Source organism: Pseudorasbora parva, chromosome 22 (genome assembly GCF_024679245.1).
Source record: "Pseudorasbora parva isolate DD20220531a chromosome 22, ASM2467924v1, whole genome shotgun sequence".
NCBI classification, from domain to species: Eukaryota; Metazoa; Chordata; class Actinopteri; order Cypriniformes; family Gobionidae; genus Pseudorasbora; species Pseudorasbora parva.
The window spans coordinates 25033579-25045626 of NC_090193.1; the positions used below are offsets into that span (position 1 = coordinate 25033579).

The window sequence follows — 12048 nt, forward strand, 5'->3', positions numbered from 1 at the left end:
TACGAGTAGGGAAATCGACCCCACGGCTCCTTCCGAAATCATATACTTCCCTGCTATGTAGTTGCTGAATATCAGAATTCACAGTACTCATAAAAGTAAATCCGGATGACCTTTCTCTCATGATGAGATTCTAAAGTGTGCATATAATGGACACTTTACTATCCCATGAGGCCAATTTTGCTGTTAAACTCAATTTTTTAAACACAGGCTAATGGCTTCAACAAAAGCATATAGGCCTGCCATCCATTAACAACCTCAAAGCTCAGAGTTTGTCTTTTAAAGGTTTATAAGTTATTGTTTAATAATGAATTCCACTATGGAGAAAGTTAATGGTTTTTACTTCTCAGAACCTGACTGCTACACCCTATAGCCTGTATGTTTAGTAAAGCGGCAGGGAATTTGTGTTATGAAAGATGAATAAGTGATGTTTTTCCATTAAAACTTTGTTTTTCTATACTAATTGTGTCTATATTTTGTTACTAAGAGTAAAAAGAATAACTGTTTGTTTAGTTTGTACTGTAGTAAGCAGCAATAAATGCAAGGCTTGCATATGTATACATGACATTGAGTTGAGTGTTCTTCCACAGTGCTGTTGAGATAAGACTCTCTCTCTTTGTCCCTCCCTCCACCCACAGTGAAACAGCCCCCCACCATTGTGAAGCAGTCACTAAAGGACTACATTGTGGACCCCAGAGATAACATCATCATTGAATGCGAGGCCAAGGGGAACCCAGTGCCAACGTGAGAATGGATGAAACCTTTTTTTTTCTCATTGTGACGTCTCGTCCTCTCTATCTTTTTGTCTCCATCTCTTGCCACTTCTACAATTCCAGTTTGTCAGCAACCTCTTACTGTAAATACATCCATTTTCACCTTACTTCTCCCTGTCTTTCTCTCTCTCATTCTACCGCTTCTGTCGCCCTCTAATTAAACCTGACGGCCATTAGTCTCGGTATGACAAAGACCAGCACATTTTTGTGAGAGTGACACCCAGTAGCGCTGCCAGTTTTGTCCACTCTCCCTCCCAGTCGTACCCTTCTCATGCCATCAGATATGCTGGGGCGCTCACTCTGGCTCTGGTCCCTTGTGCTTGCTTGTGAAAAGCAGGCCTGACCAGCTCAACACAGTGTGGCCATTCAGATGGCCTGTTTTTGTTTGGTGTTATGTTAGGTTTTACAAAACCTTCCACTCAGCCTGGTCCGCAAAACCATTGTGGTCTAATAATACGCTCAGTTTAGTGTTCACGCTCACAGAATATTCAGTAGGTTAGTAAATGGCACCCAGTCAACTCCAGGCACGCAATCCTACCGGTTTCAAAGTCACAATGGCCCTCATTTATCAAAAGTGCGTACACCAAATTTCCAGCGTACACCTTGCGTACACCCAAACCCACGGTGACTTTGAGATTTATCAATATGGACGTTGGCGTACGGCACGCTCAAATCCTACGCCAGCTCGGGAGGTGGTGTACGCACGTTTGAGTTAGTGGGAAAATGCGCAGAAAAGCAATTCCTAACAACACAAAACGCACTGACAAAGATATGCTATATTATGACCCACTGTAAAAAACCACAACAACAACATTTAGTGTTTATTTTTGTGCAACATGAACGTCAATGTTTGATTTGTGTGACTTTACCAAAGCGTTTGATCTGTAGGCATATGTATTCCTCCAGTCGCGAGCCTGTGCGCTTTATCTTACGTTTTAGGCCCGCGCCTGGCCCAGCAGCTGCGCACCGACTGGGACTAAAATAATTTAGACTGACAAAATAATAAAAATGGCCTTCTTCTTTTAAATAATAATAAAATCAATAAAAACGGCATTCTTCTTCTAAATAACAAGCGTCATTAAGAATAATAATCATAATAATAAGAAGAAGAATCTTACAAATTGTCATGTAATTATTAATGTGAATGAATGGTAGTACTCCACATCACATCATCATCACTATTGTACACCCCAATACATGTGCCGTGATACGAAATTAAATGCTAATTGTTTCAAAACGTGCTGTAAAATAATGCATTGTGATGGTAATTTATCATCCAAACAGCTATTTAAACTGCTGGAGTGCGCTTCTCAACCCCCACACTAACAGTAGCTACTCGTAATTTGGATCCATATTTTGTTTTTGTGAGCGCCTTTAATCCCACTCTTTAAACTCCCAAATAAAACAATTTCGGGTTTTTTTCCACTTCCCTGGAGATGGTCTCGATGGGCGCGTCTCAATCATAGTTCAGTAGTCAGAGCACTGATCAGGGAGTCAGCCCGTTGACTTATGTCCTAATCAGTGCCCTGGCTAGTGGACTAAAGAGATGATTGAGCGCGCCCGATCTCCACGTCGGAGAAGTTTCGTTTCTTTGCCGTCTTCTGTTTGTCCATGGCGTAAAATGAGGGCGTGCGGGAGGCGGAGACTTGAATATATAGGGGCGTGTTATTCTAATGACGATCGTTTTCAGCCGCCGCATTTATCAAGGGCAGGTATTGCGTACACCTGAATTGCAGAGGTGCGCACAGTTTCATAAATCAGGCGGTGAGAGGAGTGTAAGCATAATCTTACGCCAACATATACACCCGTTTCTACGCAAGATTGATAAATGAGGGCCAATGAAACAGAAGATCTTTTTTGTTTCATATTGTAACATACATCCTAGTGAAACGGATTATCGAGAAAAAAAAAATGTTGGTTCTATCCAACGGTTGTTAATTGGATGCATGCAGATCTAAATGCAAACTAGCAAATGTAAAAAGAGCAGGTTTATGTGGACAAAATGAGAAGTATTTTCTCTGGAAGACCGAGTAGTGACATTTTTAATTAAAATTATAAATAAAAAAAATGTAACAATCATATGCACCAATGAATTGGTCAAATTAAGATCAATAACATGCATTTAGAAAATAGAGTGAATTTCTACTTCATGTCAACTTTGGTTTGGTATTCATGTTCTTCTTGTTGTTGGTTTGATGTGTGTAAACCCCCTTATTAAAAACTCCAGCAATGGATATATTACATAAGCAGCGTCAAGTTGGCTCAATTCCTGTTTGTGACCGGTCTGTGCAGGTTTCAGTGGCGGCGGAATGGGAAGTTCTTTAATGTGGGGAAGGACCCGCGGGTGACCATGCGGAGTCGTTCCGGAACTCTGGAGATCAGGAGCAGCGGGAAACCGGAAGATTATGAAGGAGAGTACCAGTGCTTTTCCTCCAACGACTTTGGCACAGCTATTTCCAACAAAATCCTGCTTCGAGTGTCAAGTGAGGGCTTGTTAACATGTCAAAGCACAACATGTACTGTATATCACATGCACATGATGCAAACTGACTGTAAATGGATTGTAAAATCTGTCATTTGTATATAACCATCAAGATGTTTCAAACCCTTATGACTTTCACTATAGTTGTGGTTTACATTATACTTTATGTAATTATACTTGACATAATATATGAGGTTGTATGCAGGATTGTGCATATTGTAGTGCTGTCAAATCAATTAATCACATCCAAAATAAAAGTTTGTTTACCGGTACATAATATATATGTGTGTGTGTGTGTGTGTGTGTGTGTGTGTACTGTGTATAAGTATTATGCATATATAAATACACACACATGCATGTATATAGTTAAGAAAAATATGTAGAATATTTAGAGATTAATACGGTACACAGTTATCCCTATAAGTGTTTGGACTACTTTTATGATACATTGATGGTGCCTTATTATAATATTTTTGAGATTGCCAACATCCATCCCCTTTCATTGTAAGGAAAAAAGCTAAAACTCTCCTTTTGTGTTCTAAAAAAAGGAGAAAGAAAGCAAGTCATACAGGTTTGGAACAACATGAGGGTGACAGCGTTTTTACCCCTTTAAAGTAATATGCACCACTTTTTAATAGACTGATGTCATTGTTATATTCCCTGATCTGGTGAACTTGTCTCCATTGCTCAGAGTCTCCGCTGTGGCCTAAAGAGGTTCTGGAGCCGGTGGTTGTGCGCGAGGGGGCATCACTCGTCCTGCCCTGCAACCCTCCCCCTGGTCTCCCCCCTCCTGAAACCTTCTGGATGGACAGCTGTGAGTGTTGCTCATCACTTACTGCTTAACCTTACCCCTCCTCTCCATCACCTTGTCATTCAGTCTTCACCTTCACGCTCTGTTTTACCTCTTCCTCAAACCTCCCTCTCACTTCCTCTTACTTTCTGTCTCTCTCTCAGTCTGTGTCCTCTGCACAGCAGTGTCCGTTACTGCATTAGTGCTGAGCTAGTGCATGTATGCGAATCTGCACTACCTGACAAAAAGCTGAGAGAGCAGAAGCATGGCACTGAAGCATTTCAATAGACCTAGAATCAAACAGATAGACACATGCGCTACAATGCATTTGTCACACATCTCGACTGCGTTTGTCATCATTAGTACACACCCTAAAATGGATCTTTTGAAATTTTTCAGTAAAACGAGAAGGAAATTAAACATACAGATCTTATAGATGAAGTTAATTCAAATTTCCATGAAATCATCTTAAACTCTCCCTTTTCGTTGGTGTTTCTGTTATATCGAAACCCATTTCTTCCACATAAAATAGTAAATCATAATTATGATATTAAAGTAGATTTTTAGAAATGTTATAATTGTGACTTTTTATGTTATAAATTATAATCATTCGGTCATAATTTCAATGTATGTACATTTCAATTTATGTCATAATTTAAACTTTTTACCTCATAATCATGACTTAATATCTTTTTCTGTTATAGTTATGATTTGCCAAAGCATAAAATCTTATGTAGGAATTATAGTAATTATAGTAATCCATAAATGTAGGGCTCAAACAAAGAAATGCTTTGATAGCGCCACAATTGTCACATTTTGGCTAAATTAATTTATTCATATAATGTTCTCTTTGCATATTAAACTGGCATAAGCTAAATGATTGGCCATTGATGAACCATTGGCCATTGCAAATAAGTCGAGAACCTATAAACAATGACCGATAAAATGTCATATTTTGTCTAAAAAAAAAGTTTTTTTAAACACTGAAACCTCTATTGTTTTAAGTGCTACAAAATTATAATGTACATTAATAAAAAAATATATTTATTCATTAGATTTGCTAAAGATTACATTTAATAGTATGTATTTATTTTTAACTATTAGTAATTATTAGACGACAGCCAAGGTAATCTAAATGTAAAAATAAGGGAAAGAGCACACAAATAAATATACAACTGATACAATACATGAGAAACATCTCTAGTATCATCTGGTCTTGATATAATGTTCATTCCTTGCATCACCTTTATAAGATAAAATCCATTACTAGAATTGCATGTGATCACTACACTCTTAAATCCACAAGGCCAGAGATCTGTGCTCAGTGCTAAATAGTCCAGAACGTCTTGTCTTCATCTCGTACTCCTCCTCACTGCTTCTTTCTCTTGAGTGACACATTTGCTGAGCCTTGTAATGTTTCAGGCCAGAAGAAGATAATCATGCCTGTGGTTCTCACGCTCATCTTGAGCATCATTTCTTCTGTTGCCTGTCGGCTATTGCACATCAAATTAAGCTGAACAAATGAGTCTGAATTCTCTAATGTGTCTCTCTCCACAGACATTATGCCCATAGCACAGGACAAGAGGGTGTCAATGGGCCTGAATGGTGACTTGTTCTTTTCCAATGTTCTGGCTAAAGACGCCAACAGTGACTACAGCTGCAACGCTCGCTTCGAGTTCACACACACCATTCAGCAGAAGAACCCTTACACCCTTAAAGTGCTAACAAGTAAGTAGAGATTTAGGATGAATCAGGATTAGGGGTTATCTTTTTACTCTGAAATGTTGTGTTGCCACTGTCTAAGGTGAATATTGTGGTCCATCTAGTGGCGAGGAGGTAGTATTGCAGTATCTCAATGGACAATTGTCTGTGATGGTTGTATTTTTGCTTTTTATTTGGATTGCCTTCATTGATTCCTATCACAGTTTCTGTGATATGTTTCAGGGACTATGCATTTTGCATTTGATTCAGTATTGTTCTGTTATTCCCAGTTGCAATTCAGTTTTTTCTCTGTATTTGTCTGTATGTTGATTAAACTGCAACTTTATTCGCAGAGGAACCTTATAATGACACCTTTCTCAACTCCACTGATCTGTATGGTGGTGAGTTCAACACACAGCTAGCCTGTTGTCTGTGTGCTTCTGTAAAAGAACACTAACAGAGTTAGCGCTGATGTTTCTAACCACATACAGCAGAGGAAATATAGAGATAGAGTGTCTTTTATGTAATACATAATGTAAAGAAAGATGCTCCACGTAATATTTATTGACCGTGGAATTTACCACTCGGTTACTTTCAATTTTTTTCATACATCAGTTTAAGCAGTTTATGGGGTCAGCTATTCAGTCATATTTTGAAGGACCAGTATTCAAATGTCTCTGGTAATTGCTTTAATTATCCTAATCACGTTGCTCATTATGGAGATATGGATATGGAAGTAAGGAGATTAGACAAGAGGCAAGAGGTGCTCATTAATATTTCAACAACCTTAATCCAATGATAACCATGTGCAAATCCTCACATATGTATCCAAGAATATGGCCTAGGGGCAGCACTGAATAAATGAAGAAAATGAGGAAATCGCAAACCCTGTCAAAAACAAGCCATATATATATATATATATATATATATATATATATATATATATATATATATATATATATATATATATATATATATATATATATATATATAATATTCATTTAAATATGTTTTATTATATATGTTTTTAAAATATTTGTTTCTTGAATGAATGAAACAATATCTATATATTTTTTATTATTAAAATATTATTATATAAGTAAATATATCTAAGTTTATTCGATTGATTTATTGATTTTGATGTTAATTTTGACCCAGACAGGTTCTTGATAGGCTTTTTGAGATTTAGCCATATCCATATTTAATGATATTGTCAGGATTCAGGACCAGGGTTCACTGACAGACACAAGCTTTTAAAGCTATTTTGGTTCTTGTCTCAAATGTATAGTCTCCCTCCACCAGGGTATTGTGGGGTCGCACTGACAGAGAACTGGCACCGCTGTCACCGCTGACACACGTGACAGTTGCGTGAAACATGTGTTTCTGGCAGCTTCGTAGTCTAATCTCCCATGCGTTGTCCTCCCACTTACTGTCACCAACAAAGGCTGTTGTCACTCCCTCTTCAAGAGCACTGTTCGCAATGCAAATAGCTGAGAGCTAATCTTACCGCTAGATATACATTACAATAGAGACTAATACTGCCATGCTCATCAAGTCTTCCTCAGGGAGAAGAATGTCTGTCTTCACATAACCAGGGTTTAATGTCCACAACTAACCATCTGTCTGTCGTCACAGCTCTTGATTCTTCTTTCATGCTTATGTTACTTTTGCATAAAGATTTCAAATGATTTTACAGAAATGATGATACAACAGTAACATCAACAACAGTGTATTATTATGATGCTTTGAAATAAGATATAACGTTCAAAAGTTTGGGGTCTGTACAAATTTCATTTATTTATTTTTTAAAGAAAAGAATACTTTTTTTCAGCAAGGATGCAATCAATTGATCAAAAGTCAAGTCAACTTTATTTATATAGCGCTTTTACAATGACAATTGTTTCAAAGTTGCTTTACTGTGTTAAACAAGACGATATTACAACAAAAGTTGATTCAGCTGTATAGTCGCTCTGGAGAAAACAGTGATGATATCTGCTTATTTTAATTTATCATATAGTGTCAATGTTGGCAGATCAGTATTATAGTTTATACAATTAATTAAGACCTGAAATATTAATTTTATTCTGATATATAGTTGAATAACTAACATCGAAATTTTTGTGTCCCCAATTGAGCTAGCCAAGCCAAAAGTGACAGTAAAAACATTTATTAAAGTTTCAAAATATTTGTATTTTAAATTCATAAAAGAATCCTATCACAGTTTCCACAAAAAATTAAGCAGCATATTGATGAAAATAAGAAATATTTCTTGAGCACTAAATCAGCATATTAAAATTATTTAATTATTAAGATCATGTGAAACTATTTATTAAAATAGAAAACAGTAATAATATTGCTCAATATCACTGTTTGCACTGTATTTTTGATCAGATAATTGCAGCCTTTGTGACCATAAGAGTTATTGACCCTACACACACCCATATATATATATATATATATATATATATATATATATATATATATATATATATATATATATATATATATATATATATATATATATCATAATGATAACAAAAAAACATAATGCTTATTTTGCTTAAATTCTATGAAGTAACATAAAAAGTATTTCCTGTATGTAAATGTAACATTTTATTGATGTGAGAAATGGAAGTATTGGAATCATGTTTCCACCTCAGAGTAAAAAAAAGAAAAGAAGCTAATTCTGACCTTTTCTCACAACTGCGATGGTATATCTCACATTCTTAGTATCTTTCTTTCTTTAGTATCACATTCTTTATTTCATAATTACTGTTATATTTTTTTCTTTTGAGGTGTGGAAACAGGCTCATATAGCTTCCAACACATTACTGATGATTAATTAAAACAACGTATTAATAAAAGAGTATATTGTTCATGTGCAAGTTGAATCTAACATCAATCTATAATAGCTTATAATAATTGTGTATAGCTGTTCCTAACTCAAACCAGTGTGTCTATGTGTGAATGTTAACAGGTTTCTCCTTTTTTTTTTCACAGCACGTAATGTACCAGAAACCCAGCCTACCTTTCTGTCTCCAAAGGGCTTGTCCAGCTCCAAGATGGTGCTCCGAGGAGAACAGCTTCTTCTGGAGTGTATAGCAGCTGGAGTGTGAGTGTATACCAGTGTTATTTTAGTATTATATACTATTATAATATTTCTTAATATTTAGAAGTAGATTTCAACTCAAACTTATTTCAGTTAGTTGCCAAAGCAACATTTATAATTTTCATTTAAGTTTTTTTAGGTTCTGACATTTATATTTTATTTTAGCTTTATACATATCCTGATAAGTTTAAATAGCTTTAGTTTTTGTTAACAATAACAACACTGGTGTATACGGCATATTCAGCTACCAAAAACACAATATGCTTCTTAATTACTATTAATTAACGTCTTGTTCTTTTTCATCTTCCCCTTTCCCAGCCCAACTCCTTCCATTAATTGGTTCAAAAGAGGAGGAGACTTGCCAGCAAAAAAAGTGAAGTTTGGGAACTTCAATAAAACTTTGCGCATCCTCAATGTGTCCGAAGAAGACTCTGGTGGCTACACCTGCATGGCCAGCAACAAAATTGGCAGCATTCGCCATTCTGTTGAAGTCCAGGTCAAAGGTGGGCCTTAGAATAAAAGCAACTGATGCTTCTTGTTCATGACATACATGCTCTTTCTTTTATCTGACTTCTATGATTTCTTTATTGCCCTTAAAAGCTGCACCCTATTGGCTCGATAAGCCCACTAATCTGGTGCTTGCCCCTGATGAGAATGGACGGTTAGTGTGTCGTGCCAATGGGAACCCTAAACCAACTATCCAATGGCTGGTGAATGGGGAACCTATTGAAAGTGAGTCAACTTTATTTTTGTTTTAACAGTTGGAATCATAGTCCACAAAGTATACATACTTTTTTCTGCTCTTTGCGTAACAGGTTCACTACCAAACCCAAACCAGCAAGTTCTTGGTGACACCATCATGTTCCATTCGGTCCAAATCGGCGGCAGTGCAGTTTACCAGTGTAACGCCTCCAATGAGCACGGTTACCTACTGGCCAATGCCTTTGTCAGCATCCTGGGTAAAACAATGGTGTTTATCGCTCAAAATGTTCAGAGAGGGGACATAATGCACAGATTGTGAGATGTTAGTATTGTTTTCTTCCCAGACATGGCACCGCGAATGCTAGGCCCAAAGAACCAGCTGATCAAAGTCATTGAAAACAACAGGACCTTCCTCGACTGCCCTTTTTTTGGCTCACCGTTCCCTTTACTGCGCTGGTGAGCTTATGCTTGAGTGTTTGAACAGATACACTACTGTTTAAAGTTTGGGGTCTATGAAATTTCTCTTGCTTACCAAGGCTATTTATTTGATCAAAAATACAGTGAAACAGTATTATTATGAATTTTTATTACACTTTATTACCAAAATATTATTACACACTGTTTTCTATTTTTGTATATTTTCAAATGTAATTTTTTTTTCATGGATTTTCAGCAGTCATTACTCCAGTCTTCAGTGTCAAATGATCCTTCATAAATCATTCTAATATGCTGATTTTCTGATGTGAAGAGAATACACATTTCCTAATATTCTCAATGTTAAAAAAGGTTGTCCTGCTTTTTACGTTTCACTTTTTATTAGTGCTGTCCATCAAAAAAAAATGTAAACTTATTCACACACCAATATATTCACACACCACATTTTTTATTTGATTAAAAACACTTGTTTTTAATATATTTTATAATGTAATAATTTCACAGTTAATCTCTAAATTAATGTAGAATAAACATAGACATTATATTTTAAATATTTAATGACATTTTTATGAATGAAGGCTGTATCACTGCTGCTAATGTCTTGATGATTCCCCCTCCTGTTTTAAACATTAATTTTAGCCATTCAACATTACAGTGTAATTGAAAGCTAATAAAAAATTACATTTATTATGCTTAAAAAAAAAACTTTTAATTTAAGGTGAACCTAAAAATATCCTCACATAAACCCCAATATACATGCCATATTTACCTGTGGCCTTTCTACCTGTCTAACAGTATAGGCCTACAGAAATTGAATTTATCAAACAGTTTGCAGCTAATAAATTATAGATTAATCCTTATTAAAGCTACAAAAGTTCTTTAGTCAAGAGCAGTGAGTCATTTTCTGTTACATTTCTGTTCTTTGATTAACTTTGATTAAAGGTGCACTGTGTAAATTTTAGCGGCATCTAAATTTTCTAATTGCAACCCTCCACTGCTCACCCCTCCCTTTCGAAGCACATGGATACGCTACAGTGGTCAACACAGGACAAAAATGTCGTCGTCTCAGACAGCAGAGAGTAGCTGGCGCTCTGTTGAGCAGTTTGTCCATTTAGAGCTACTGTAGAAGCATGACGTTGCAAAATGGTGACTTGACTGTAAAGAGATCTACGGTGTGTATATAGATAAAAATGGCTCATTCTAAGGTAATAAAAACATAACGCTTTATTATGTAAGGTCTTTATATGTAAACATAGTTATGTGTATTATATTGCATTTCTGTTAATATAGCCATCTAAATATTACACCTTTAATGCATCCTTGATGAATAAAACTATTCATTTCTTTTTTCTTTTTTCAATCTTACTGACCACAAACTTTTGAACGGTAGAGTATTAGAATACAAATTTGATTTAAAAATAAAAATAAAAAATCAAATACATGTGTGTGTGTTCAGGTTTAAGAATGGCCTAGGCAGTGGTCTGGATGGTGGTCATTACAAGCTCTACCACAACGGTACTTTGGAGATCAATCAAGCCCGGCCAGAAGACCAAGGCACCTACACCTGCGTCGCCAGCAACATGCTGGGCAAGATGGAGAATCAGGTGCGCCTGGAGGTTAAAGGTGAGACCGAAAGCATTAATTATAAAATCAGACTTGTACATTCACACTAGCCTGACGTGGTCATACTCAATTCTAGTCAGAATATGAGTCTAAAACTGCTCCATTGGGCTGTGATTATGAGGCGTGTTTCAACCCAACCAGGAAAGACCTCAATTGGATAGACCTACAACCAATCAGAGCAACGAAGCCGCGCATTGTCAAATGTCAACAGAGTTCAACTGCACTGTGTTGCCAAGTCCGCGTTTTTTTCCGCGGTTGTTTTCTATGTCCACTGGTTGAAGCGACTATTATGTGATATATAGACCCATGAGTGCGAATTTTAGCAGGCAATCTTGTCAAAATAACACACATTTTACCCCCCAAACACCATTTTTCCTCCGGAGCACCCCCCGAGAAGCTATTGTTTAGGGCTAGTAGTTTGCGGATTTAGTTGTAA

The 12048-nt window shown here is 36.4% G+C and overlaps 1 protein-coding gene across 19 annotated transcripts in view; it reads left to right on the forward strand.

Moving 5' to 3' along the window:
• Window positions 1-12048, forward strand: part of nfasca (neurofascin homolog (chicken) a) — a 101365-nt gene that overhangs the window by 59611 nt on the left and 29706 nt on the right. For 12 of the 19 annotated variants that reach the window (XM_067431431.1, XM_067431436.1, XM_067431440.1 and 9 more), the window contains 11 exons: window positions 636-741; window positions 3063-3253; window positions 3944-4066; window positions 5600-5770; window positions 6097-6144; window positions 8744-8855; window positions 9171-9355; window positions 9453-9584; window positions 9668-9811; window positions 9899-10010; window positions 11446-11612. In XM_067431431.1, coding sequence (XP_067287532.1) covers window positions 636-741; window positions 3063-3253; window positions 3944-4066; window positions 5600-5770; window positions 6097-6144; window positions 8744-8855; window positions 9171-9355; window positions 9453-9584; window positions 9668-9811; window positions 9899-10010; window positions 11446-11612 — 1491 coding nt within the window. The remainder of the gene's footprint in view (window positions 1-635; window positions 742-3062; window positions 3254-3943; window positions 4067-5599; window positions 5771-6096; window positions 6145-8743; window positions 8856-9170; window positions 9356-9452; window positions 9585-9667; window positions 9812-9898; window positions 10011-11445; window positions 11613-12048) is intronic. The other 7 variants (XM_067431437.1, XM_067431439.1, XM_067431446.1 and 4 more) reach the window with 1 other exon arrangement.